General features: G+C 48.2%; 4 protein-coding genes and 1 pseudogene across 4 annotated transcripts; 3 read left to right on the top strand and 2 right to left on the bottom strand.

Annotated features, from left to right (window-relative positions):
* The first annotated feature begins 356 nt into the window (after window positions 1–356).
* On the top strand, window positions 357–9016 carry CENATAC (centrosomal AT-AC splicing factor). The gene is made up of 11 exons (XM_058545055.1): window positions 357–523; window positions 668–831; window positions 1266–1364; window positions 4813–4879; window positions 4956–5018; window positions 5343–5407; window positions 5557–5662; window positions 6932–6962; window positions 8429–8518; window positions 8594–8726; window positions 8812–9016. Exons 1-11 carry the CDS (start codon window positions 359–361, stop codon window positions 8882–8884), a joined length of 1056 nt encoding a protein of 351 aa, XP_058401038.1. The 5' UTR covers window positions 357–358; the 3' UTR covers window positions 8885–9016.
* RPS25 (ribosomal protein S25) lies at window positions 8979–11284 on the bottom strand. Its single transcript, XM_058545057.1, has 5 exons — window positions 10998–11284; window positions 10664–10759; window positions 9907–10090; window positions 9121–9219; window positions 8979–9029 (listed from the first exon to the last, which is right to left on the bottom strand). Exons 1-4 carry the CDS (start codon window positions 10998–11000, stop codon window positions 9125–9127), a joined length of 378 nt encoding a protein of 125 aa, XP_058401040.1. The 5' UTR covers window positions 11001–11284; the 3' UTR covers window positions 8979–9029; window positions 9121–9124.
* Window positions 11285–11450: 166 nt separating this feature from the next.
* On the top strand, window positions 11451–14420 carry TRAPPC4 (trafficking protein particle complex subunit 4). Its single transcript, XM_058545056.1, has 5 exons — window positions 11451–11668; window positions 11828–12002; window positions 12902–13005; window positions 13672–13798; window positions 14074–14420. Exons 1-5 carry the CDS (start codon window positions 11494–11496, stop codon window positions 14150–14152), a joined length of 660 nt encoding a protein of 219 aa, XP_058401039.1. The 5' UTR covers window positions 11451–11493; the 3' UTR covers window positions 14153–14420.
* A 980-nt stretch (window positions 14421–15400) lies between these two features.
* On the bottom strand, window positions 15401–21953 carry SLC37A4 (solute carrier family 37 member 4). Its single transcript, XM_058545048.1, has 9 exons — window positions 21901–21953; window positions 20322–20664; window positions 19221–19453; window positions 18663–18906; window positions 17982–18140; window positions 17637–17722; window positions 17013–17126; window positions 16247–16385; window positions 15401–16113 (listed from the first exon to the last, which is right to left on the bottom strand). Exons 2-9 carry the CDS (start codon window positions 20467–20469, stop codon window positions 15947–15949), a joined length of 1290 nt encoding a protein of 429 aa, XP_058401031.1. The 5' UTR covers window positions 20470–20664; window positions 21901–21953; the 3' UTR covers window positions 15401–15946.
* A 1860-nt stretch (window positions 21954–23813) lies between these two features.
* Window positions 23814–25434, top strand: LOC131408384 (small acidic protein-like; annotated as a pseudogene).
* Window positions 25435–27348: the final 1914 nt, after the last annotated feature.

The following is a 27348-nucleotide window of genomic DNA, read 5'->3' as shown; positions in this document are numbered from 1 at the left end:
TAAAATGCGGATAATACGCTCCATAGGGTAATTGTGTGGCTTAAGTTAGGTAGTAAATGTAAAGCTCTGGAAACAGAGTGAGCACCCTATAAATACTAGTTATGATTTGTTACATTGCCTAATACGGGTCCTTGTCAATGCCCCGACACGTGTGTGGTTTGTGGTCTTGCAGTTTCGTGCGCTCTGTCTGGCTAGACAGCATTCAGCGACATTGATCACTGGCAGGGTTTGCACACAGAGAGGGAGCCAGAGGAAGAACTCGCGCAGCCGCAGAACGGGTTGCAGTGGCGCCTGTCCGCCGCTGGGGCCGCGGGGGCCGCTGCGCTCGCCCCGCCCCCTAGAGGTCAGGGGTCGTCTGATGGTGAAGGGGCGGCAGCTCCTCCGGTTACCCAGTCCTGGGCCGATGGCGCCGGCGCAGCGCTGCCCTCTGTGCCGCCAGACTTTCTTCTGTGGTCGCGGACACGTCTACAGTCGCAAGCACCAGCGGCAGCTGAAGGTGGCTTTGGAGCGGCTCCTGCCCCAGGTGCGGACGGGAGGCCGGAGGGGGCCGCGGACGGCCTGGAGGCGGGGCTGCGGGCCCTGCAGTGAGGGCCCGAGGGGGTGGGATTTGGGGGTCCTGCTCGGGGTCCTACTTGGCCCCTTGCCGGTTACACCCTGTCCGCCGCAGGTGGAGGCCGCGCGCAAGGCCATCCGCGCGGCTCAGGTGGAGCGTTACGTGCCCGAGCACGAGCGGTGCTGCTGGTGCCTGTGCTGCAGCTGTGAGGTGCGGAAACACCTGAGCCACGGAAACCTGACCGTGCTGCACGGGGGGCTGCTGGAGCACCTGGCCAGGTGAGAGCCGGGCTGGGGGCCTCATCCAGCACACTCGCATACAGACGTGCGAGGGAGGGTTTAGCGTGGGGGAGAGGAAGAACGCTTTTGTGATTTGATCGGAGTGGATGGATTGAGCCACCTTAGAGGCATTGCCAGCCTTGAGGGGTAGAGGGCTTATGGCTGCCATGGTCCCAGTAGTGTTGGTGGTCCAGCTGGGAAAGCCAGCTGGGCAGCTGGCTCAAAGTTACTCCCATCACCTCCTCTCAGATTCTCACATTTTTATTGGAAGAGGGAGACTGGAGATCTGGAAGAGACTAGTAACGGTGTTCCTCTCTCAGCCTTGCCGAGAGGCAGAAACCCAGATGTCAGTTTGTATTAATTATCTAATGCCTAGATATCTGAGTAATATTCTATGATCTTTTATTGAGATTACTCATCCTCTCCATTCTCAGCCCAGAGCACAAGAAAGCAACCAACAGATTCTGGTGGGAGAACAAGGCTGAGCTCCAGATGAAAGAGAAGTTTCTCATCTCCCCACAAGATTATGCACGGTAAGTCACCATTTATGAAAGACGAAGTAGCAGACTGTGAATTCTCTGGATCTGTGTCAGGTACTGGAGCTTTCTCTATTAACTGGAAAGTTCAGTAAGGACTTCCTAAGTTATCTATGTCTTCATAGCACTCATTATTCCAGGCCCTATGTTGGACACAGAAGAAGTATGACAGAGTCCTTGAAAGGTTTATAATCTAGTTGGGGGATGGGATTTACAATTCATTTAGCAAATAGAGAACAGTATATAGTAAAAGTTGACTCTAATCAACTACTTAAATGTGTGGCACAGAGAATACTAAGGTCCTTTAGGAATAGAAGAGGCTGTTTATAGTGTGCAAAAAACTGGTGCTCACCCAGTACCCACTTTTAATAGTTTTAGACTATATTAACTGGCCTCTGGAGGACCCTTAGAAGCTGAAGTGCAGGAAGCTGGTCGGCACAGAGAGGGTGGGAGCCCTGACTGCCTCAGGAGGAGGGCACAGGCTGCCTCACGACACCACTTTTATTGGGACCATATTGAGATTATGAGGTGTGAAGGGGGTCTCAGAGCCAAAGTTACAGAAAAACTTATGGTATCTGTTATTCCTTTCTGCTCAGTGTGGAAAATAATGAGGGAATAGTAAGAAATGCCTAAATCCCTCTACCTTGCCTTCACACCTGTGGTTCAGAGTGGGAGGAGATGGGAATCTGAGGACAAAAAGCACTCCTCATGCCCTGACCCAGCGCCATATGGTTTTTGGTGGATGAATAAAGGATAGCTGAGTGGAAAAGGTTATAATTGAGAATTATGAGGATGGACTCTCTGAATTTTTTGTTTAAATAGAGGTTTGTTTTTTTTTTTTTTTAGTGAAGAAGATTAGCCCTGAGCTAACATCTGCTGCTAATCCTCTTCTTTTTGCTGAGAAAGATTGGCCCTGGGCTAACACGTGCCCACCTTCTTCTACTTTATATATGGGATGCCTGCCACAGCATGGCTTGATAAAGTGGTGTGTAGGTCCATGCCTAGGATCCGAACCTGCAAACCCCAGGCCGCACAAGCTGAGCGTGTGAACTTAACCTCTATACCACTGGGCTGGCCCCTTAAATAGAGTTTTGACTTTTTTTTTTTTTTTTTTTTTTGGTGAGAAAGATTGGACCTGGGCTAACATCTGTTGCCAATCTTCCTCTTTCTGCTTGAGGAAGAGTGGCCCTGAGCTAACATCTGTGCCCATCTTCCTCTATTTTATATGTGGGACACTGGCACAGCATGGCTTGATGAGTGATTTATGTCCGTGCCCGGGATCTGAACTTGTGAACCCTGGCCCGCTGAAGTGGAGTGCACTGAACTTAACCACTATGCCACCAGGCTGGCCCTGAGAGTTTTGACTTAATCTTACAGATTTCAAGCTCACACACACAGGACAAGGCAAAGCCAAGCCTGACTGATTTGACTGGTAAAGATAAAATGAGCCACTTTTATTTATTTTTTTGTGAGGAAGATCAGCCCTTAGCTAACATCCATGCTAATCCTCCTCTTTTTGCTGAGGAAGACCGGCTCTGAGCTAACATCTATTGCCAATCCTCCTCCTTTTTTTTTTTTTGCCCCCAAGGCCCTAGTAGATAGTTATATGTCATAGTTGCACATCCTTCTAGTTGCTGTATGTGGGACGGGGCCTCAGCATGGCCAGAGAGGCGGTGCGTCAGTGCGCGCCCGGGATCTGAACCCGGGCCGCCAGTAGCGGAGTGCGCGCACTTAACGCTAAGCTACGGGGCCAGCCCCAAGCCACTTTTAGATTTAGAGAGTTTATTACTTACATAGACAGCAAAGAGAGTAAGCGCAAAGTGCCAGCTTCCCAGGGCCTTGTCTCACACACTGAAAAGGACCACAGTGAAACAAAAAGGGCCGATGATTGCAATGTGAGTTGTGGGATACCTGTTGCTGGGGAGCCAAATGTAGACTGCAGCTGTCATCTGAGAGGGGTGGGGCCCCCATACCTCATCAGAACCCAGGAGTTGATGAGAAACTCTCATGACAGCCTCCCAGGGGAGATAGGCAAGTGGGAGATGGCCTCATAGCAGCTCCTTTCAGGCCTCCCATCCTCTTGTGTTCTGGGATGTGTGAATCACACAGGCATTCAGCCAAGACTCTGATAAGCTGCGGTTCAAGGCTCTGTGTGTATGGAGAAGTGCAGGGCTGCCAGGGCACGGTGGTAGAGCCATTTCTCTACATAAATGTTTTACATATTAAAATTAGGTCAGAAAACAAATCCTAAAATTGTAAACAAATTATGTATCAAATTGATAATCACAAACAAAAGAATAAGCATTGAAGTAACTTTTGAACACAAAATTCTGACTGTATACCCTTAGGATATTTTCTAAGGACTAAAGAACTGCAAAGAAATCTTGAGCTTTGCTTAGTTGTATTGTTGACAGTGGTATTGGTATTATTCTGATGCCTTTTTGTATGTATGGTAGGACAACACAACTGCAAGTATATTGATGTTGGGAACCAGGGTTTTCACTATGGCGGAAGGAAGGTACAAGTAAGGAATGGAAGGATTTGAATGGGGAGGTAGCAGTATGAATTCTTGATTTAAGGCAAAAAAGCTCTGTCCTCTGAAGGAGCTAGAAGCATGACACCTGTGGAGCAGTAAGAGCTTTGCTAACTCTCAGCTCTTTGCTTCTAAATACTACTTTCTAGTAAAACAAACCAGATTTCATTGGAGAAATAGTTAATTTCAGGTTTGGGGCAGGGAAAGTACTTGATGCACCTGGAATATCTTGTGCTGGAAATGCTCAGATTGATGGAGTGGTCCAGAGGACAAAGGAGCTGGTTTGAAAGGGTTCTCGCTAGCCAAATATGGGATCATTTGAACATCAAAAAGAGTAATTGCTTTTATTCTTAAGTGTGGTAATGGTTTCATGATTTCATAGACTGTTCCTGTTCTCAGGAGATGCGTACTGAAATATTTAGATTCGAGTTAAGTCTCATGATATCTAAAACCCACTTTTGTTTTGGCAAAAAGGAAATGTGTATATAAAAAAGAGGAGGGGCTGGCCCCGTGGTGCAGTGGTTAAGTGCGCGCGCTCCGCTGTTGACGGCCTGGGTTCGGATCCCGGGTGCGCACCGATGCACCGCTTGTCAGGCCATGCTGTGGCGGCGTCCCATATAAAGTGGAAGAAGATGGGCACAGATGTTAGCCCAGGGCCAGTCTTCCTCAGCAAAAAGAGGAGGATTGGTATGGATGTTAGCTCTGGGCTGATCTTCCTCACAAAAAAAAAAGAGGAGGCATTATGGCAAAATGTTAACAGTGAATCTAAGGAGAGGTACACAGATGTTCATTATACTATTTTGTTTCTGTGAGTTTGAAATTATTCAAAATTTAAAAAAATTATCTACTGAGGCTCTTTTCACAACTGGCAGGGACTGGAGTTCTGGGCTGACTTGCCCTTTTTCTGTTTAGATTCAAGAAATCCATGGTGAAAGGTTTGGATTCCTATGAGGAAAAAGAGGATGAGGTGATCAGAGAGGTAAGTTAAGGGAAAGTACTCTGAAGGACCCAGCCCCCGTGATTTTGTGCCTGTCTAAGCAGCCTCTCTCCCACAGATGGCAGCTCAGATCCGTGAGGTGGAGCAGAGCCGGCAGGAGGTGGTTCAGTCTGTCTTAGAGGTTGGTTTCTCTCGGAGGAGCCAGAGCAGTATCCAAATCCACTGATCCCTGGTTCTCCCAGGTCCAGCATTTCACCTACCAGCTCTTCTAAGAGAACTCATGGACTCCATGCTTCACCTGCTCGCCTTGAATTCCCTTACCTGTCAGCCAGGGGGCAAGCCTTCTCAGTGGAGAAGATGTGGGCAGGGCTGGGAGGGAGGGAAGAGTTTGCAGGATGGCAGCACCCTCCATATGCCAGTTTGTTTCCTTCTGGAGGGTGGGAGTATGGCCTAGGCAGACTCTTAAGCATCCTAGACACATTTATTTTTCCTGAATCAAACTCAGCCTCAGGCAGTGCCAGACCCAGAAGAGGGCTCTTCGGCACCTGGAAGCTGGAAAGTGACAAACAGGTAAGATTACTAGGGAATCTCTTGTTGGGAGTTTGACATCTGTTAGAGCATTCTGTAACCTTTTGGCTGTGAAATGAGAACAAATCTCATCTTTGCTATCCTCATGGCTCAAGGACCTTGTCCACCAGCCTGGCTCCTATTTTTTTCAGACAAGGAGCCTCCACCTCACAGCAGCCCTCATACTTGGACCTGCCACCAGCCCCACAGCTTGACTGGATGGAGACAGGACAATCTCTGACCTTCATTGGCCATCAGGTACAATGGATAAGGAAGCCAGGGAAAGGGCAAATGCCTCCTCAGTTCCCAGGACACCCATCTCTTGGTTTTTCTATCTATTCTGGCCATTCCTCTCTTAACTGCAGGCTTTTCCCTCTTGCTGCACTGTTCCACAGTATCGTGTTCTCACACCTCTTTCCTGACCCTCCATGGTGAGCTTCTCCACACCTGTTGCCCCACTGCCACTTAGGAGTACCAACTCCTAAACCTCATCCTCTGCAGAACTCGGTTCCAGCTCAATATAGGACACGTTTATAGATATCCCATAGGCACCTGAAACTAACCCCCTTCACTCCTGTACTTCCAATAACTAGATACAGATCCTGTCCCCTTCTATCTCCCACATCCTGTCAACGAGTATGTCTGTTTTACCTCCTGAATACAAGCTGGCCTCTATACCACCTTGGAAGTTTTTCTCCCCCTGCAATCCTGTTGCAAACACACAGAAAATCATTGCATTACCTGCCATGTTGTATTCTATACTCCAGCTGTACTGTGCTTCTCCGTTGTTGCGTATGTTGTTGCCATTACCTTAAATAGTATGCTTTCGTTCCCTCATCTAGTTAACCCTTACCTTCCTTCAGCTTAGCTGAAATGTCACTTTTTTGTGTGTGAGGAAGATCAGCCCTGAGCTAACATCTATTGCCAATCCTTTTTTTTTTTCCCTTTTTCTCCCCAAAGCCCCAGTAGATAGTTGTATGCCATAGCTGCACATCCTTCTAGTTGCTGTATGTGGGATGCCGCCTCAGCACGGCTGCACAAGCGGCGCGTTGGCGTGTGCCCGGAATCCGAACCCGGGCTGCCAGTAGCGGAGCACGTGCACTTAACAGCTAAGCCACGGAGCTGGCCCTGAAATGTCACTTTTTCATGCAAGGCTTATCTGCACAGACTGTCTGTTATAAACAGATGTGGTACTGTGTAAAGCTGTGAATGTGATTTCTGAGTAATTTATACTCAGTTCTCTTCCCCAATGATATGTATGCTTTGTGAGGATAGATTTTGTTTACCTGACACATAGTAGGCACTCTGTTTTTGGAGATCTCCACTATTAAGATCATGAGTCTCTTGAGGACGAGACTGTCTTTCAGTGCTTTACCGTGCTCTTAAGTTTAACATCAGCAGGGATGGAGAATTAACATTGTGGCAATGGTTCCACGCACCCTGTTAAGTTTGCCCTTTCTCTAGCTATGAGTATCCTATCATCTCATGGCTCTTATCTGGGATTTTTTTTCCCATTTCCAACTACAGGATACACCAGGAGTTGGTAACATCCACTCAGGTAAGGCCCAGGGAAATGTTTCTCAAATTGTAAGAGGCAGTTATTTTTTAAAGAATAAAGTGAAGATAAAGCACTATCAGATGAAGGACTTGTATCCTGAATATATGAAGAACTCTCAAAACTCAGTCAAGGCATATACAAAAGATGCTCATCAGGATGGTTAAAATTAATGACTGACCATGTATGTGAAGGAACTCAGACACTCTGGTGGGAACCTAAAATGGCACCACTACTTTGGAATTTTTAAAAAAGTTAAGCATACGCCCACCGTTATGATCCAGCCATTCCAAGAGAAAAAGCACGTCCACACAAAGGCTTGGACACAGATCTTCATAGCAGCTTTATTTGTAGTAGTCCCAAACTGAAAACAATCCAAATGTCTCCCCAAAAATGAACAATGGAATAGTAAACAACAAAGGAACTACTGATACATGTAACACACATAAATCTCTATGCTAAAAGCCAAATTAAAAAAAAAGTATATACCAAATTCCATTCATATAGAATTACAGAAAATGTAAGCTAATCTATAGCAACAGAAAGCACATCAGTGGTTGCCTAGGGCTTGGAAAGGGAAATATATATACAGGAACAAAGTATTTTAAAGGGGAACCAAAGATAGATGGGGGTGATTTTCATATCTTGATTATGGTGATGGTTTCACACAAAAGGTTTCAAACTGTACACTTTAAATGTGTGCAGTTTGTTGTACGTCAATTATGCCTCAATAAGACTATTAAATACCAGCATATCACATGTAAGGTATGTTGCTTTATTTTTATCTTTTATTTTTTTTGTGAGGAAGATCAACCCTGAGCTAACACTCATGCCAATCCTCTTTTTTGCTGAGGAAGACTGGCTCTGGGCCAACATCTATGCCCATCTTCCTCCACTTTATATGGGATACCGCCACAGCATGACCTGACAAGCAGTGCATCGGTGCGCGCCCAGGGTCCGAACCCGGGCCGCCAGCAGTGGAGCATGTACACTTAACCACTATGCCATGGGGCCGGCCCCAGGTATGTTGCTTTAAATTAGCCTAGGATCCTCAACTTCCCATGATCCAGAATTCCTGGGCTTTGCTTATGAACTTTCCAGGCCTCAATCAGGTAAGAGCTTAAAGCTAGGGTACAGGGCCAGCCTGGTGGCACAGTGGATAAGTTTGGCATGTTCCTCTTCAGCGACCTGGGGTTTGCAGGTTCAGATCCCAGGCCAGACCCACACTACTCATCAAGCCATGCTATAGCGGCATCCCACATACAAAACAGATGGAGATGGGCACAGACGTTAGTTCAAGGCCACTCTTCCTCAGGCAAAAAGAGGAAGACTGGCAACAGGTGTTATCTCAGGGCCCATCTTCCTCACCAAAAAAACCCCAAAGACCTAGGGCAGGATTCACAGTAGACTGAAAGTTAAAAAAATTTTTAAGTGCCTTAATTTCTACTTAATGAGTCTTCCTTTATCAGGTGCCACCCCTCCCTGGATGGTCCAAGATGAGGAATACAGCTCTGGGAACCAACAAATAGGACCCTCCTATGAAGAATTTCTTAAAGAAAGTAAGTAAACTAATTCAAGAATAGCAGTGGGTTCCTTAAATCTTCCTACTCAAAACTGTTCACTTACCATTGTAGAGGAAAAACAGAAATTGAAGAAACTCCCCCCAGGCAGAGTTGGGGCCAACTTTGACCACAGCTCTAGCACCGGTGCAGGCTGGCTGCCCTCTTTCGGCCGGGTCTGGAATAATGGACGCCGCTGGCAATCCAGGTATGAGTCCAGTGCCAGGTGCCCAACCCACCGCCCCTTTGGAGATCTCACCCCTTTGTCCTCTTAACCCTTCCTTTCCTTTCAGGCATCAATTCAAAACTGAAGCTGCAGCAAGGAACAAACAGTCACATAAAGAAAAAAGGCTAATGATTTCCTGATATTTTTCCAACCACCATAAGGCTCAAAGCCAAATCAACAAACCTATACCTATTATCCTTTGTAACCGCCTTTTTCAGGAAACAGACATATCCACTTATTTGATTTAATAAAGTTTTATTTTTCAAAATGTACAGTTGGTGGGACCTGTAAAAAATTAAAAGAAGAATCAGAACTACACAGCCTTGTAAAGGGGATGCATACTTCCCACACCATGAGCCCCTGGGTTCTTGCTCACCTGTTCATGCATCTTCACCAGCAGCTGGGGCATCTCCACCCTTGGTGTTTCTGGTGTAAATTACTTGCGCTCTGTGCTTTGAAACCAGTTTAATAAGTCCTAGGAGAAAGAATAAGGTTTTCACATAACAGTACTATGAGATACTTAATAGAAACCAGAAACTGAGTTTTAGATCCCTTCTCAAAATAAAAACACTGAATTTGAGACTGAATTCAATAACAGGGGTCAGCATGCCTACATTTCTTGGCAATAATCTAATTTTACTTATCCTTTCTAAATTAGGGGCCCATAACCTGCTCTTGGGATGGCAACCCTCATGGCACTTCACTAGTAACGTAAAAACCACCATTTCCATGTTAGGCACTACAGATATCTTAGAATATTTATACTAATGTGAAATTATGGTAATTAGACCCACCGGTCGATTTTTAAAATTTAATACATAAAAAATGTACCTTTATACAGGCTTTTAGTATTTTAATAGCTGTATTTCAGTGTAACTGAGTTTCTTCTATGTACTTAGAAGAAATTTTTTATTCACTTGATTTTATTTTTATTCACTTGAAAACACAAGGGATCCCTGGGTTTCACCAAACTGCCATAGGGGCCTATGGCACAAAAATGGCCAAGAACCCTGCTTTAGGTCTATCTACTAGAATTATATTACTAACAACCACTGGTCAGCCTATGCCTATTTTTAAAAATTCCAGTTAAGAAATTTAAGATGGGTAAGATGGTCAGGCCAATTTAACACGCAAAAGCATACCAGTACAACACTCCCCTTACCTTTACTAAGGAGCTCTTGAAGGGCTGCCCTGGCCAGGGAACCGCGAATCTTCAGTCTCTCAGAGACAACAGCTGGGGTTATAAGTTTATAGTTGGGCACTTCCTTACAGAGTTTGTCATATGTGGCTTTGTCAAACAAGACTAGGTTATTGAGTTTGTCGCGAACTTTGCCTTTGGACCACTTCTGCTCACAAAAGCAAAAAGGAAAAAAGTCAGTGCTCCAGGAAGAATTGCTCTTTCCCTCCTAAACAACCTATGTCAGAGAAATCTCTTTCACGATTGTAGGGCTATACTGAGAGGGTAGCTCTGTTCCTTGGCCTGCAGAAACCTATGAGATTTAGAATTTGCAGAAACTCTGCAAATTCAAATATATTGAAGTAATTAAAATGCCAGGATACAAAGTTAAGAGACCCTGACTACCATTAATGGAATTAAATATAATTAGAAAAACCCCCCAACACATCTTTGACTTTTGGATATGGGCTGAGCCCCACGGGACCAATTAAAATAACATTATGTTCTAGACATCAGAACACATGCTTTATACACACTGCTTTAATTTCCAAGTAGTATGTACCAGCCCATTTTTCAAATGAGGAAATACCCATGAGAATGAATGGTGATGACAGCATACACTTTAATAATCTGACTCTAGACCCCACAACCTTAAAAGCCATTTGCTATACACGTCAGTTTGACTAGCGCTATGGGACGGGTGCCCCCAAGTCTCCCTCTTACAGGGTGGACTCAATCCTACCTTCTTTTTGGCCTTGCCCCCAGATTTGTTCACTGGGTCTTTGTCTTTCTTGGCCGACTTTCCGGCATCTTTCTTCTTCTTGTCGTCCTTGGGCGGCTGTGGAAGAAAAGCGGGAATACAGCCGGGTGATAAGGCAGCCCCATACTCGCCGTACTACTGCGCCCCCGACACCGCCCAAACCCCACCGCCATAGCACATGGGCGAAGCAACACCCCCCGCCCGCCTCGAAATGCAGCTGGGTAGTTCTGGGAGCCCTCCCGTCCGATGTCGCCTCAAATGCGCTCCAGGACCGCCCCGCTCTCAGAACCACGCCGGCTTCACACCCCGAACTCACCATCGCGAAGCTCGGAGAGCAGCGACTACCACTGCAGCCTCGTTAAGATGTCGGACAAAAAGGAAGCGCCGCTCACCACCAAGCCCAGAAACCTCCACCCGCGGCGAGTGCTTCCGGAGCAAGGGGCGGAGCCCTGCGAAGGAAGGTGGGAGGCAGTGCCTTCACGCTGGAGCCGGAAGGGGGCTCCTGCCCTAAGCGGCAGACGCTACACTGGCTTGTTGGACTCTGCCGTTAGTTGTGAAAGAGTCACACGTTGCTGTGACCTGGCACTAAAAATTGGGAAAGAGAGACAGAAAACACTTTACCCGGGCCCAGCAACTCACTTGACCTCATAACTGATCCCCGAGCGCGTAGCTTCAAGCGCGCAAGCGCCGCAGCAATCCCCGTCGGGGCTGGGAGGAGAAAGCGGGGGCGGGGGCGGGTCCGTGACTGCGGTTCCGGGGCGGGGCCGCGGGGAAGAGGCTGGTGCCGGGTTCCCGAGCCGCGGTTGGTAGCAATGGCGATTTTTAGTGTGTATGTGGTGAACAAAGCTGGTGGCCTGATTTACCAGTTGGATAGCTACGCGCCACGGGCCGAGGCTGAGAAGACTTTCAGTTACCCGCTTGATCTGCTGCTCAAGCTACACGACGAGCGTGTGCTGGTTGCCTTCGGCCAGCGCGACGGCATTCGGGGTGGGCTAGGTTTGGGCCGGGGGGCGGGGCCCGGTGCTGCGGAAGTGGGCTGGTGTCTCTGTGCAGGAGCGCGCGGCTAGGGGTTGCGGTCGGGCTTCTTGTCCCCTGGGCGGTATCCTCAGGCTGGGGCTTCGTTGACCCTTAGCCTCGCCTCTGCAGTGGGTCATGCGGTGCTGGCCATCAATGGTGTGGACGTGAACGGCAAGTACACGGCCGATGGGAAAGAGGTGCTGGAGTACCTGGGCAACCCTGCTAATTACCCGGTGTCCATTCGATTCGGCCGGCCCCGCCTGACCTCTAATGAGAAGCTCATGCTGGCCTCCATGTTCCACTCGTAAGTCCCCCAACCCTTCCTAGTGCTTGTAGGCCTGCACTTGGCTCCTTGGGTGGCTGCATTAGTGTGGTACTGGGGGCAGTCTCCTGAGCGGCAGTGCTTATCTTGCTCTACCTCCTTTTATTTATTTTTTTGAGAAAGATTGGCCCTGCGCTAACATCTGTTGCCAATCTTCCTCATTTTTCTTTTTTCTCCCCAAAGCCCCAGTACACAGTTGTGTATCATAGTTGTAGAGTTGTAGCTCTTCTGTGTGGGACTCTGCTTCAGCATGGCTTGATGAGCGTTGGGTAGGTCCGCGCCCCGGATCGAAATGGTGAACCCTAGGTGGCGAAAGTGGAACGCGCGAACTTAACCAGTGCGCCACCAGGCGGGCCCCTCTACCTCCTCTTAAATCATCAGTACTTGTCTTATGAAAAGAAAAACTGATCCAGTGTGACTAGGTTTTAGGTAATACTGGCAGTGGTGTGATCTTGCTTAAGTCAGCTTCTCTTCTCTAAACCAAGTTCCTACATCTTTAAAGTAAGGCAATTGAACTAAATGATCTTTAAGATCTTTTCCTGCTCTCAATTATGGTGTGAGATGTGCTAGGTACATATAGCCACAGGGTAAGTAACCTGTGTTACTTACTTCCCAGTGTTAATTTTACCCAAAGTTTTTCCACATAAGATGTTTTATAGCAAAGTATGAATGTAAAATACATGCAGAATTCAAATGAATTTTAAAGAAATTTTGATACTGCTGCTACTGCTGCTAGGCAGTTCACACGGCCTCATCTGACTGTCGCGTGCTGTAATGTGAACTCCTCAGCAGATAGGATCACTTCAGTGGAAAAGGTTGAGAAGCACTCCTCCCTTAACAGCAGTGGGCTGCATTCCCAGCTTTGCCTCCCTTGCAAATAGGTTGTTCGCAATCGGCTCCCAGCTGTCTCCGGAACAGAGCAGCTCAGGCATTGAGATGCTGGAGACAGACACATTCAAACTGCACTGCTTCCAGACACTGACAGGTATGCATCTCCAGATAGGCCAGAGGGATTCCGTGGGGCAGGTTGGGGGAAGGGACTGACCAAAGACAGCTTTAGTAAGCAAGGGGGATGGTGGTTAGCTTTTCCTGTGACAATTGCACAGACACATCTATTTATTTGTTTTGTGAGTCCAAAGCCAATATTTAATCTGACGCCAGTTTTGTCCACGTCACCCAGTGTGCTCAGCCCTGGTTACCCTGTGTGCAGATAAAGCTCACCTTAATGTTTTCTCATGTCGGACACATTTTGGAAGGTGTGTTGTTCCAAAATGAAATCTGAATGCCAAATGAAAATGACCTTTGGATCATGTCATTGCTTCACTCCCTTAATGCAGATAATTGAAAACTGCCAGAGTTTGTCCCCTGCCAGGTGCTTTCTGCTGAGGGACCCTAAGCAGAAGTAAGTCACAGAGCTAGAACTCAAAGCCTGGTCTCTCGGTCAACTGAGTGATGTTATAAAGTCACTTCACTTTTATGGTCTCGCCTATAGATTCAAAATCATGCCTTTCTTGCTTTATGGAGCAGTGAGGATAAAATAAAAATAGGCTTGTGAAAGTCCCTTGCAAAATTGAAAGTGCTGTACAAACACAGGATGGTATTATTTGCTGCATTCTCTGCCCTTTGGTAACCATTCCCCGCCCCTCTGCAGGCATCAAGTTTGTGGTGCTGGCAGATCCTAGGCAAGCTGGAATAGATTCTCTTCTCCGAAAGATTTATGAGATTTATTCAGACTTTGCCCTCAAGAATCCATTCTACTCCCTGGAAATGCCCATCAGGTAAGTGGCCCCACTCCCCAGATACTGGTCAGAGCCTCCTTGCCTCTCCCCTTGTGCTCTTCCCCAAAGTCATTTTAAAGTGTAGTGGAGTTATTTTTAAATAAAACAAAGGTGACTAGCCTTTTACTTACTATTTTGAGAAACCAAAGACTTTCTTTGGGGTTCATGTCCTTCCTCAAGCAGAGTTTCCACTAGTTCTCCTCTGCACCTAAAGTGGGGAGAGACGCTCAGGGCTCACGCTTGGTCCTTATTTATGCCTCCTGGGTCTGGCCTAGGTGTGAGCTGTTTGATCAGAACCTGAAGTTAGCCCTGGAGGTGGCAGAGAAGGCTGGAACTTTTGGACCTGGGTCATAGGCTGAACCTGCAAAGAACCCCCCAAATTCTGAGCGATCCTGCAGCACGGGTCCTGCTGTTTGCACTCTGATGGAGATCCCAGCAGCCTTGTTTGTGCACTTGAAAATGGGAGGATGCTGGGCCTGATGACATGTACTGATCCCCGAGCCTTAATACTATGCTCTCTTCCTTCCTGTGTCTATCTTGGTCCTACTTCCCAACTCTGTACAGATTTATTTATGGAGGAGGTAGGCCCATAAATGCTGTAATAAACATTCCTTTGATCTCAGTGTTTGCTATCCTAATTGATAGTTTTAGGGGAAGGGCTTGGGAGGGGAGACAGGAATGATAAGGGAATTCTGGGAAAATGAGATATTATGTTCTAGTAGAAAACAAAACAAATATGTGTTCATTAAATGAGTGAACATGGGACTTTGAATCAGGAGCCTTGGGTCTAGTTCCAGAATGGCTGCTGACTTCCTAGGGTGCTGATAGTGGTGGTGGTCATGAGGCTAATGATGGAACTTTTTTTTTTCAAGATAAATAATATTTTAATGCAATATTTGAAAAAAAATTAATCCCCAAAAAAACACCCCATGATTAACAAAATATTAAAATTTTAAAGGAGATGATGGAACATTTATCAAGTGTTTATAGCCAGGCTTTACTGCTTTAGCTCACTTAATTCTCACTGTAACCTCAGGGTACATTCTATTACTGACAAGAGATTTAGCCAGGTATAAACTGTGTGTCTCAAAATCTCAAAGCTGGTTAGTGACAGCCCGAGTTTGAACCCAGGCTTTCTGACTACACTATCAGTGAGCCACTGTTATACTGCTTCCCTCCATCAAGTTATTTAATATGCCTGGAACCCAGTAGCTTCATCCCTCGGATGATCATTTTTTTTCCCCCCCAAAGCCCCAGTAAATACTTGTATGTCATAGTTGCACATCCTTCCAGTTGCTGTATGTGGGACGCGGCCTCAGCATGGCCGGAGAAGCGGTGCGTGGGTGCGCGCCCAGGGTCCCGAACCTGGGCCACCAGTAGCGGAACGCGGGCACTTAACCGCTAAGCCACAGGGCCGACCCTCGAATGATCACTGAATTCGACAGTGTGAAGTTGAAGGCAGAGGAGACACGAGCTTAAAGGAGTCCACATCAGCTCTCCCATTCCAGGGAAGTGAAGTATTTAAAGAGTATCTTTCAAAGAAAGCTGTCTCTGACTTGTATTACCCCTTTTGAAAGAATGACTCACTGACAGTGTTTAGTATCAAATCTAGTTTTAATGTTATATAACAAGTCTTACTATTCTCCCACCCACACCCCCCTACAGTACCCAGAGTACCAATGAGAATGATAGCCTCCTCTCTTCCCCTGGAGTCTGAGGTATTGATAATAGCAGTTGCCCCCTGCTGAGAGGCGTTAGGGCAGAAGTCATGGGCCTCTGCTGCTGTGCAGCTCCAAGAGGAGCCTCAGCTCAGCTGGGGGTGGTGGGATGGGGGCAGGGCAGGGCTCAGAAAAGGAAGAAGGGTATAGGAGGCTTCCCTGACTGCAGGGGTTTCCAGTTTGAAGTCAGGAAATAGGAGCTAATGGAGTCCAAAAACAAAGGTTATCTTAAATAGAGCGTAGGATGGGGAGCCAGGACCTCATTAGCCACTGATAACTCCCAGTGCCACTTGTGTGAGGGAAAAGGAGCAGAAAAGGAAAGTCAAAGGTTCAGTGCTGGCCCGAGCAGCCCACTTCCCTCTTTTCCCCCGACCCCTGTGCAGGGGAAAGGCCACAGGTGGGGGAGGATGCTCTGGAGCCTGCACTCTCTTCACTCAGCCTTCTTGGGCACTCGGCCCATCTTGGTGCGGATGTTTCGTAGAAGGAAGAAGGCAGCTGTGCTGGCTCCACAGATCACTTCAGCCACCCAGAAGGCTGTGCTCCAGCTGTAGTGCTTGGCAATGGTGCTGAAGGGCAACCCAGCCAGAAAGCCACCCACTGCCAGGAAGGAGGGGAAGAACCTGAATCATTTGTGAGGCTACAGCCAGTAGGGCTTGCTCCAGACTCAGCTGGCCTATGTGCAAGGCACAAGTGGGGGTGAAGGAGAGACTCTATAGAGGGTATCACTTACCATTGGCCATGAGCCCCACAACAGCATGGGAGGTGCCACACAAGTTGGGAGGGGCACTCTCGTTGGCTATAACTCCAAACAAGGCAATGGGACCATAAGAGGAAAAACCAAACACAGCTCCCAACACCAGGATCCAGAGCTGCAAGGGCAGTTCAGGGTAGCATTTAGAGTCTGAGAAAGCCTACCTACCTATCCCTGCCAGAGGAGAGAAGAATGCTTGGCCCCCAGGAATGAATAACTGTAGTAAGGAGACAATAAGTGACCCCCCCACCCCACTTCCCAATACAATTGACAGTGCAGAGCTAGAGGAGTGGGTACCACACTGAGCCAACCCAAGGGCCTCTGTGGATAGGAAAGGGAAGTACAGAGACCATCCCTCCAAGGTAGATGCTTTCTTCTCTGAATTTGTGCAAGCTGCATTGGCTAGGCAGAGGCAGAGGGGGTAGGACAAAGGTGAGACAAACCAGGAGAAAAACCAGAGATAAAGATAAGGCACCTCGTGCTCCGTAAAGCCTGTGAGCTCAGCGAGAGGGTGAAGAGCTGGAGTCCAGAAAGCAACATCCTAGAGGAGCACAGGGAAGAGAAAGTCCAGGAGGGGCACCAAAGTACAGAAGAGAGGAGCTGAGGCACAAACATAACTGAAAAGGGAAATCTGAGAGGCAGAGAAAGGCCTGGGTCAGGCCAGAGCCAGAGAGAGGGAGACAGAGTCAGTAGCCCCTGCTTTCTCAACCTTGTGCCTGCCGTGGGCTAGGCCCTCCTTATTTACCTTGGGGGAGTCACTGTTCACAGTTACCCGGAAGAGGTACATGGACACTGTCATGCCAGCCATCATGAACAGCAATAGGCCATGGCGAGGGTTCCCGTAGATGGACAGCCCTGCCTGTGGATACAGTCCCAGCAATGTCAGGCGCTAGGAGCAGCAGAGAACCCCCACCCCTGGACTCTGACACAGCAGGCTTCTGCTGACTGGTCTTTGGCAGTCCCACCACAGTTCTTGGCTGGGGCAGCTCTGGGAGGCCCTGGGACCTGCTCATGACGTCTGAGGCCAAACTCCACAACATCCCTTCCTCCCCTTTGGGCAGGCTCGGGACACGTGCTGGAGAGCTGCACCCAGTCCCTCCCCACCCCCAGTTTTCTTGGGGCTGTGGAGAAGCCCAGTCCTAGGCTAAGAGAAATTCTGGCTCTCTTTGATGTCAGTTAAAACCCTTTCCCCAAGAGCCTTATCTTCACAGCCCTAGCAAAGAGTAGCCTGGAATCATTCCCACCCATCCTAAACCAGCATATGCCAACCTGCCTGTGCCCCAGGGCTCCCACCTGTCTGGTGCCTGTCCCAGTCATGCTGGGAAGATTTAAAGGGACCCTCTCCTTCCTGTCCCTTCTGCCCACTCACCTTTGCCATGGCCCGGTCTGACAGGTAGCCAGCTGCGATGCTGCCTACAAGGCCCCCAACCTCCAGGGCACTCATGTAGGAGCTACCTGCAGTGGGGAGTTGTGGTGGGAAGAGGGAAAGGAAGGGTGGAAGGGAATGGAAGGGTGTTACACATTGGGGTTGTCCCAGATTGGCTTAAACTCAGAGAGGTACAGGGTCCCTAACGGTGACCAGCCACAGCTGCCTGAGTAGTGCCTGGCCTCAGGGAAAGAAGAAGGGGGATAAAGGGAAGCTGGGCCTGAATTTCCCATCCCTTGCATTGGTTCCTGCTCCCTATGACCAACCCTGTCCCAACACTCATCTTACCCACGAGGGCTGACTGTCCTTTCTCCTGGATAAGGAAGAACTGGCCCCAGTCAGTACAGCAGGTCTTTACTCCAAACACCACAAGGTAGCCAGTGGAGAGCACCCACAGGTAGGGGGATAGCAGCAGCTCGTATAAGGTACTCTCCTCCTTTGAGGAGCCTGGGAGTGGGAGGAGGCCAGGCCTCAGGCTCTGCTCCTGCTGCCCTGCCCCCACTGAGCCACCCCCCCACCCGCCCCCCCATTAACCAGCCACAGGGGCAGAGTCCGTCTGTACATCCAGCGATCAGCAGGAAGGTACTCTCTCACCCACTGCTCTGCCCTCTCCCTTCCACCTCAATCCTCAACAAATGAAAGAAAAAGTGAGGACCAGGGTGGATGGAGGAAGGCACCCAAGCCACTTAAGCTTAGGATGCTGTCCGGCACAGGAAAGTCTGGCTGTGTTGTGAGGAAGGACCAGGATATAACGTGAGTCACAGCATTTGTTGGCTCTGCCAATTGTCTGGTACTTAACTGCCTCTTGGGATGGAGTTTTATTTACTCCCCACCCACTCTCCATCACCATCCCTCCCCCTACATCCGTTGGCTCACAGAGGGCCAGGTACATAGGCAGTCCTCAGTGAAAGGCTGCCAAATGAATGATGAACGAAGGTGTCCCAGTGGTCGGCTTGGGTGGGTGCTCACCCTTCTTGCCCTTGGAGGGGGTGGGGTCCAGGTTGCGGAGTCCAACATCAGCAGGTTCATTGTGGATGAGGAGGAGACAGAGGAAGGAGACCACCACACACAGTGCCCCAGACAGGGCCAGCGTGCTGCGCCAGCTATAGCTCTGGGCAAGGATGGTTGCCAGGATAGGGCCCAGCCCTCCAGCCAGGTTCATGCTGGTTGACAGGATGGCCCACCAAGTGCCAAACTGAGATGGCTCAAACCACTGTGGGGCAGAGGGGGACAGAGTAGGTGCCCAGCCTACAGTCCATGTTGAAGGTGGGGGTCAGGTGGGACAGACCCAGATGCTCACATTACAGGGATGAGGGAGAGGGCGCTTCTATGTGGCAGGGCCAATTTCCCTCATCTGCCACCTGATCCCACCACATTCAGGCTCCCAAAATATCTTGACAAGCAATAGGAGCTGCCCTGGAACTCCTGAGGAACCTGCTCTCGGTTGGGGGTGGAGGTGCCAGTGCTCCCACATGCTCTTTAGGTATCCTCTCTGCCAATCTAAACTCCTTGGAAGCAGACACTCACCTTCCGCAGGACCTTCCCACATGGGGGCCAGCCCAGCCCCTGTGCCAGGCCATTGAGGAACCAGAGAACAGCGAAGACAGGTACTGTGGAGCTCCAGGAAAAGACTATGTTGACTAGGCCAACCAGGAGCAGCCCAGAAGAGAAGAGCCAGCGAGCACTCATCTGGTCAGACAGCACTCCGCTCACAAACTTGCTGATGGCATAAGCTGCCGACTGGCTGCTGGTGATGAGCCCTGCAGGAGAGGGGAGCAGGGAGCTGGACACCTGGGGGGTTAGGGGCCAGGGCAAAGGCATAGGAGGGGCAGAGGAAGGCATGGGGTCAGGTGTGTAGAGGTGCCTGGCAGGGTGAGACAGTTTCCTTCCAAGAGGAATAGGAGGAGCCTGTGCTGGAATCCTGACACGTTCATGGAGGCCACTACTCCTGCCTCACCATCAGCACTAGCCCCAGGCTGACCCATGACTTTTCAGCCTCTTGGAGGGTTCCAGCTGCAGCTGTCAGAAGGCAAGAAGGGAGCAAGACATGGAAGTCCCCTCCCTGGGATTTATATATGCCTGGTTTCCCCCTCACCTGGATGCCAGCCTAGGGCCTCTGGCAGTTCTGTTCTCCACCTCTGAACATGGGGTGAAGGGATTAGAATTGGAGTCAGGGACCTTACTCCTCCTGAAAGGTAGCCTTCTAGGCCACATGAAGCTGTTGTGCCAACTCCCCAGTTCCCAGTGCTCACAGTGTCAGTGGCCAGCACTCACCCTGCGGTCTTAGCATGCACCCACACAGATGTGGAAACCGTGCTCAGAATCCCCCTAAACACACTCAGAATAAACTGCCTCTGGGGGCACATATGGGTCACAAACATGCATAGACACATGACATAAGCAACCCTCCTTAGACATACATAGATCATATTCATAGTCCTTCGTCTACACCCATGTACACGGCTCTCAGAGCCGCTTCACCCAGCACATGCAGACTGTCCTCTAGCCTCTGCCTTGCACAGACACTTCACACACACTGAATACCTGTACACACCACACTGCCACAAACACCCAACTTGTCCTGCTGGCCTGTCCCTGGGCCCACCAGCCTGCCCTTCCAGGGCTCACCTAAGTCATCCTTGTCCAGAGGAATCTCCTCCACCACTGACGGCATGACAAAGGAGAAGGTCTTGCGGTTGAAGTAGTACAGGCTGTAGCCTCCGAACATGGCCAGGAAGATCACAGTGCGGTAATAGCCATAGCCTTGGGCTGCCATGGTGGGAGACAGCAGGCCCTACCGGCCAAGACACAGAGCCTCTGACCACAGCTCCTGCTTGCTGCTCTCTCAGTGTCCAGATCTGCTGAGGTAGGCTGTTTCTGCTCCCTCCTCCACCCAGCCTCCCAGGCTCCCTTTATAGCCACCTTCTGGACAATCATTAAGCCTGGGGAGGATCCTAGGGAACCCAGTGTCCTGAGAAAGACAAGAAAACAGGAGATTACTGACTGCCAAGTTGTCAGGGTGGGAGGGGGTCCCAGAAGGAGGCAGTGCTTGTGAGCCAGGCCAGCACCCAGTGTCCCCAGGACTTCTGCCTTTCCCTGCTCTTCCCTGTCCGCCTGCCTGTGAAGCCAGCTGTGATTAAAGGCTCAACCTAATTACTTTTGCCTGCAGGAGCCCAGGGGAGGCAGGGGTGGGATGAGTAGAGCTGCCCTCTCCAGCCCTGCTCCCTCAGTCAGTACCTTCTCAGTCATTCAACGAAGGTTTACTCAGGGCTGACTGGTTGCCAGACAGCACCAGGTCCTGGGTTAGTTTCTATACACACGCGCGCGCGCGCACACACACACACTCAGACACGTACCCCCAACAACCCCACTTCCAAGTCTTGTAGAGCTGATCTCAAGCCCTGTAACTCCCCATACTTAGCAAACGAGGGGTAACTGTTTATTGTTAGTTGCAGAAGTGTAAACAAACGGGAACCTCCCAGTTCAGGCCCCACAGTGTCACACTGAAAGCCCCACTAGGGGCTGGATCGTGGTGGGGTCACTCAGCTGCCTCTGATCCCTTTACCCTGTGACTCAGTGTGGGCTCCCGTCTGGCTAGTTGGGGGCTGCAGGGTCGGTGACTGGACGGACGGCCTGCGGACGCAAGGGCACACCGGCGGACTGCAGGCGGCAGTGCCGAACCGCCCCGCTCCCGAGGGCCTGGGCAACGCGCCCCCGGCTTTTCCGCTCGGTTGGGAAAGCAATTGGAGCGGAAGGCGTGGGCGCAAGCGGAGCGGGCGAGCGCACGTAGTCCCCCCGAGGCCCCTCGCTTCGGGCGCCCAGTAGCTCAGCCTGGCAGAGTGGGGCCGGCGGCGAGAGGGGGCAGGGAGAGCGGCGGGCTCTCGGCACCTGCCCAGCCCCGTGTCCTCAAGCTACCCAGGACACCCGACTCGGGCCGGGAGCCCACGGGGCCTGGGTGCAGGAGCTGGAGAGGTGCGGAGAGACCGGGCTGGTGCGACAGAAAGGAGCAGGCGTGTGCTGGTCACGGGCAGCGCCTCGGCGGCCCCCAGACCCAGGAAGTGGCCCCACCCCAGAAGGGAGAGCAGCAGGAACAGCTCCGGGTTGTATCGGAAGTTAGGGTAACCTTTGTTGAGGCTCCCCCAACAGAGACACTCCCCCTCCAGCCCTGCCCTCAGGCGACGCCCCTCCCCCGCATACCGCCCGGTACCTGAACAGAGGCGGGAGCCCGAATAGGACGGGGCGGGGCCGGCGGGCGCATGCGCGAGCGCTCGGGGCGGAGCGGGGCCGGGCCTTCGCCTGCGTGTCTTGGACCCGGAGAGCCGAGTCAACCCACAAGGCTTTGGACTTAAGCCTGCCCGTCTCGCTGGTCCTTGAGCGAGGACAGCGCCCCTTAGAGGCTGGACTCGTCTGGTTTCTTCTTAACTGATGGCGTTCAATGAACTTTTATACTGCATGCCTGTCACTACCCATCACAGACGGAAAGATCTTGAGGGAGAACATATTTTCTGTAAGAAAGGAATACAGTCCTCAGTAAGCACACTTTGAATATTTAATTTGTGGTCAGACTGTTGGGGACAGAGTTAAAATAAAATGGAGTGATTAAACTACCTGGTCCGGAGTAAACCTTAAATTCTAATCCCGGACCCACTACATTCTAACAGTGTGACCTTGGGTAATAATCTCCTTGAGCCCCGGTTCCCTACTAACGTCGTAGGTTGGTTGTGAGGACTCAATACAAGATTTAGGTAAGAGTTCAGAAAATTTAGATATGGGACCGACCCAGTGGTGTAGCTTTTAAGTGTGCGCGCTCTGCTGCTGGCGGCCTGGTTGGGATCCAGGCGTGAACCGATGCACCGCTTATCAAGCCATGCTGTGACAGCGTCCCACATAAAGTGGAGGAAGATGGGCACGGATGTCAGCTCAGGGCCAGTCTTCCTCAGCAAAAAGAGGAAGATTGGCATGGATGTTAGCCCAGGGCTGATCCTCCTCACAAAAAAAATTTTTTTAATTTAAAAAAAAAAGGAAAATTTAGGTAATCGCTTTCGCAGAGCCCGCCAGAGAATTGCTGACAGAATTTTAAGTGCTCCAAAGTTGAGAGCAAAGATATTTTCGAGTGGGAAGGTGGTCAGGGAAGGGAGGAGGTGGGGAGGAGATAAAATGGGACACCGTGTGGCTGAACTTCCTACTTCAACAGGTAGCTACTGAGCCAGAGTCTAGCGCGTACCAGGCACTGTGCTTTCCTTGAGGTAGATCAGAGGACCAGGAAAATGAGTTTCTCCAACACCAAACCAGACCAAAGAATTCCTACTTTACCTAACAGACACGGAGCCATTTAAGTTTTTCCCCCAACTTATTTTTAAGGTATAATATACAAAGTAAAATACAAAAAATGCACAAATCTTGTGTACAGCTCAGTGATTTTTTTTTAATGTTTGTGAATGCCCCTGTAACCACCACCTAGATTGTTAGCTTTCCTATCATTTTATTTTCGAAATTTTCAAATCTATAGAAAAGTTGCAAGAATACTCTTCATCTCTTGAATGTTAATATTTTGCTATATTTTCCTAATCTCTCTGTATAAGTATAGGTACATGTTGTCAGGGAGGGAGAAATTCCCCTTTCTACCCTTCTTGTATTCTTATGACTGAACTAATAATAAAATTGACACAAGACCAGATTAACAGGAGAAAAATCCAATTTACTTACATGTGCATGGGAGAATCATGAAAATGATGCTCGGAGAGTGAAGGAAGCAGGCAGTATATATATTTTTTTTCATGAAGAAACAATAAATTTGTGAGGAATTGACAGGACAAAGAAACTTGGATTTGGGGTATGTAATTAGTAAGGAATTTAAACAGGGTTTAGGCTTGAGATAGTAAGTTAACAAAGTTTTTTTTTTTTTTAAAGATTTTATTTATTTATTTTTTCCCCCCAAAGCCCAGTAGATAGTTGCATGTCATAGCTGCACATCCTTCCAGTTGCTGCATGTGGGACGCAGCCCCAGCATGGCCGGAGAAGCGGCGCGTGCGCGACCGGGATCCAAACCCGGGCCGCCAGCAGCGGAGCGCGAGCACTTAACCGCTAAGCCACGGGGCCGGCCCAACAAAGTTTGTTTATGCGGGTTTCTCAGCCCTGAATTTCCTAGCTCTGGTGATAAGGATGCAGGGAGAGCACCTTTCACATGAGAGATTTATTTCCTGCATTCAGAGAGATAAAGGAGTGTCAGAGTGCTCTTCTTGTACTGGCTGCTTCTCAAGTGACTTTAATTTGAAATAATCAATATTCCATTGTGGAATATTTTGAGGTGGCCCATCCTGGGCCCCCAACAATGTGTTTGTTGCTGAACCATTTGCAAGTTAGTTGCAGATGCTGTGAAACTTCACCCCTATCTATTTTGGTCTGTGTTGCCTTAAGAACAGGAATAATCTAAATAACCACAATACGATTTCTCGGACTCAAGAAATGTATTTGTTAATATATAGTCCACATTTAAATGTCTCCAATTTTCCTAAAGATGTCTTTTAAAGCTTTTATTAAAATCCATAATCCAATCAAGGATTATACATTGCATGTAGTTATAATTCTTTACTCTCTTATAATCCCGTTTTAAGATCTTTCATGAGGCATTCTGGAGTGGCGCTGCTTGGCACTGTGGTGGCAGATTGCAGGCTGCTGGCGCCTTGGGTGAGGAGAATGGCAAGTGGGTTCAGCATTTCCCTTCTGGGTCCCCAAAACGATGAGTGCTGTCAGGGAGTCCCATCCACATGAGATGAAGCGTTCAGCCTCCCCATACAGTGATCTTGGATCTAGTAATTGGGAGGCAGCAGACTTAGGGGAAGAAGACAAGAAAATTAATGAAGAAGTGGGTCTCAATGTCAGCACAATATGGGCGGTAAATTGTCGGGAAGATATGGACGACATTGTGGACTTGGCTTCAGTGAAGTAGATCATGATGGAGAAGGTGATGTGGAGGGAAATGATTCACCTGATGCTGAAAATCCCGATGGCTCTGAAAGAGATTCATAGAGGAAAATGAATCTGCTGAAGAACACCAAGCCGCTGAGCACCCTGATCAACTGGAGGGTTCCAAAAACAAAAAAGATACAAAAATCTCCTATAAAATGATGTTGTTAAATCCAGTGGTTCATAACTCCCAAACACTTAGTCTTTGTATTAAAAGTAAGCCTTATTGTTGACAAGAGAGTCTCACATATTGAGGTATATGGGGTAACTATTTGGGTTCAAGACTGATTCAGTTTGAGCTAAATAGCCTGACTTACCTATCAAACATACATTGTACATCTGCTTTAACCATTAAAGTGAAGAATGCATTGTTTTAAGATAAGAGTGCATACTTCCCCTCCTAGGCCCTATAGGTAACGCCCTATTGGTAACACCTGGATTAGTCCCTTTCCTGACATCAGGGTCAAGTTGACCTGCTAATTTGCAACTGAATACCTCTTTGAAACTTTGATGAATATGTATCCTGGGCATGTTAATGTATGTTCTTTATTATAAAAAGATATAAGACTGTACTGAAAACCATGCTTCTCCAGAACACTTTCTAAGGCCTTCCCAGGTTATAATCCTCACTCTGGCTCAAGTAAATTCACCTTATTTCTCTTATCTATTGAATGGTTATTGGTTACTTTGCATTGACAGTACTATTCATCCTGGAAATTTCTACTGCCAATAACAATCTAAATTAATGTTGGCAAAAGATTAGGTACTTAGTTTACTCTTACTGATTCAGCTCTACTCTTTGCTGAGGAAGATTTTGCCCTGAGCTAACATCCGTTGCCGATCTTTCTTTTTTTTCGCTTGAGGAAGATTAGCCCTGAACTAACATCTGTGCCAATCTTCCTCTACTTTATATATGGGTTGCCACCACAGCATGGCTGACGAGTGGTGTAGGTCCACTCTCAGGATTGAACCCGTGAACCTGGGCCACTGAAGTGGAGCACGCCAAACTTAACCACTACACCACGGGGCCGGCCCCAACTCTACTCTTTGGACCAGAGCAATGTGAGAGCAAATACTTTCACATTTGTTAGAATGGAGTTGCAACTGTCATACTTTTGGAATGTTATGATCCCAAGCAGTCTTTATATAATTCGAATTACATTGTATGTCATACTTTTGATAAAATTTTGCCAATTTTTATAGAAGAAATTATTTCTCTGATCATTTGGTCCTATCTATGTAAAAGTGGATTTTTTTAAAAGGTAATATGTGACCAAAGTTAATTTTCTTCCTAAGGCCTAAATAAAGAGAAAGCAATTTCCCATAAATGAAAGTGAGAGAGAGAGAGAGAATGAGAGAGAGAGGGAGGGGGCGGGGGGAGAGAGAGAGAGAAAGAAAGAAAGAGAGAAGGAAGGAAAGAAAAATCTTTCATGACTTCAATATTTTTCAAGAGTCTAGGTCAGTTGTTTTGCAGAACATCCCTCAACATGGATTTGTCCAATTGTTTTTGCAATAAGGATCGTGTTAAACAATTTTGGCAAAAGTGCTGTATAGACACATCGGTGTCCTTCTCAGTGTACCACATTAGGAGGCACGTGATAAGTTTGATCATTTAGTTAAAATGGTGTCCACCTTGTATACTGTAAAGGTACCTTTTCTTCTTTGTAATTAGTAATCCACAGGACCATACTTTAATACTGCGAAAATATCCTGTTCCAACAATCTTTCACCCAGTGGTTTTAGCATTCTGATGATTCTTGCCTGAATCATTTATTAATACAGTGGTTGCAAAATAGGGATTTTTTTTCCTTCTATCATTCCCTCTATATTTATGTGTTGGTATTCTTCTGTAAAGAGCTTATCTCTCTCCCCCTCCCCCCTTAAAAAGATTAGTATCAGTGCAGACTCATGGATTTCTGTATTTGATGTATTATAACCTGTGCCTACCATTATCTATATTAATGCTCAAATTGTCCCACATATGGCCAGTAGGAGCCCCAATTTAGTTTAACTTTTAAATTTTTTCCGTTGTTCAAGTTATACATTATCATTAGACTAAACTTGGAAAAAACCAAAAAGAAGTTCTAAACACCAGCTGAAGATTGCCATTTAAAATTGAGCGTTTTTGTTTTTACTCTTTTCTCTCTCTGTGTGTATGTGTGTGTGTGTGTGTGCATCTTAGAATATATAAATATAATCTTGTAATTTTTCCCCTATGGTTTAAATTGTCTGTTTACTTGTCAGCCTCCCCAACTACATAAATGCCCAGAGGATGGACTGTGGCCCATTCACCACTGTACCCAGCTAGTGTTTGGAACAGAACAGATGTTCTGTAAACTATGAGATGAGCAATCATTCACACCATCTAAACACTTTTATATCTTGACTTTTTTCTGTTATTGCATATATGTTTTTTACAGAATTAAGGGCTTTGAGCTGAGGGGAGTGAAACACTCAAAGTACTGTTTGCTAAGAATTAGTTTGCCACTGAGGAGCAGTAGATGGAAGGGGCACAAACTGGGCAGAGCCGTAGTTCCAATGTGAAGAGCCACGAGTTCCTACTGGAGACAGAATAGTTGGGAACACACAGGCAGAGGTAGGTCACAGAACTCTTGGCCACTGCTATTGCAGCTAGCTGCAACCCCAGAAATTACTCTACCACTGGACCCTAGAAATTACTCCACCACTT

This window comes from Diceros bicornis, chromosome 7 (genome assembly GCF_020826845.1).
Source record: "Diceros bicornis minor isolate mBicDic1 chromosome 7, mDicBic1.mat.cur, whole genome shotgun sequence".
NCBI classification, from domain to species: domain Eukaryota; kingdom Metazoa; phylum Chordata; class Mammalia; order Perissodactyla; family Rhinocerotidae; genus Diceros; species Diceros bicornis.
The sequence above is the reverse complement of the archived record's forward strand: the minus strand, read 5'-3'. Positions and strand labels throughout refer to the sequence as shown.

What these genes read in the sequence shown, in the direction of transcription:
- CENATAC (XM_058545055.1), top strand. Translation starts at nt 359, where the DNA reads ATGGTGAAGGGGCGGCAGCTCCTCCGGTTACCCAGTCCTGGGCCGATG. An exon ending in AGCTGGAAAGTGACAAACAG is followed by an intron (nt 5,408 to 5,556) that starts GTAAGATTACTA and finishes TATTTTTTTCAG; the next exon opens with ACAAGGAGCCTCCACCTCAC. An exon ending in AGTTGGTAACATCCACTCAG is followed by an intron (nt 6,963 to 8,428) that starts GTAAGGCCCAGG and finishes TTCCTTTATCAG; the next exon opens with GTGCCACCCCTCCCTGGATG.
- RPS25 (XM_058545057.1), bottom strand. An exon ending in GGGGCAAGGCCAAAAAGAAG is followed by an intron (nt 10,091 to 10,663) that starts GTAGGATTGAGT and finishes TTTTGTGAGCAG; the next exon opens with AAGTGGTCCAAAGGCAAAGT. An exon ending in TCAAGAGCTCCTTAGTAAAG is followed by an intron (nt 9,220 to 9,906) that starts GTAAGGGGAGTG and finishes TCTTTCTCCTAG; the next exon opens with GACTTATTAAACTGGTTTCA.
- TRAPPC4 (XM_058545056.1), top strand. Translation starts at nt 11,494, where the DNA reads ATGGCGATTTTTAGTGTGTATGTGGTGAACAAAGCTGGTGGCCTGATT. An exon ending in CCAGCGCGACGGCATTCGGG is followed by an intron (nt 11,669 to 11,827) that starts GTGGGCTAGGTT and finishes TCGCCTCTGCAG; the next exon opens with TGGGTCATGCGGTGCTGGCC. An exon ending in CTGCTTCCAGACACTGACAG is followed by an intron (nt 13,006 to 13,671) that starts GTATGCATCTCC and finishes GCCCCTCTGCAG; the next exon opens with GCATCAAGTTTGTGGTGCTG.
- SLC37A4 (XM_058545048.1), bottom strand. Translation starts at nt 20,469, where the DNA reads ATGGCAGCCCAAGGCTATGGCTATTACCGCACTGTGATCTTCCTGGCC. An exon ending in GTGGGAAGGTCCTGCGGAAG is followed by an intron (nt 18,907 to 19,220) that starts GTGAGTGTCTGC and finishes TCTGCCCCACAG; the next exon opens with TGGTTTGAGCCATCTCAGTT. An exon ending in AGGACAGTCAGCCCTCGTGG is followed by an intron (nt 17,723 to 17,981) that starts GTAAGATGAGTG and finishes TCCCCACTGCAG; the next exon opens with GTAGCTCCTACATGAGTGCC.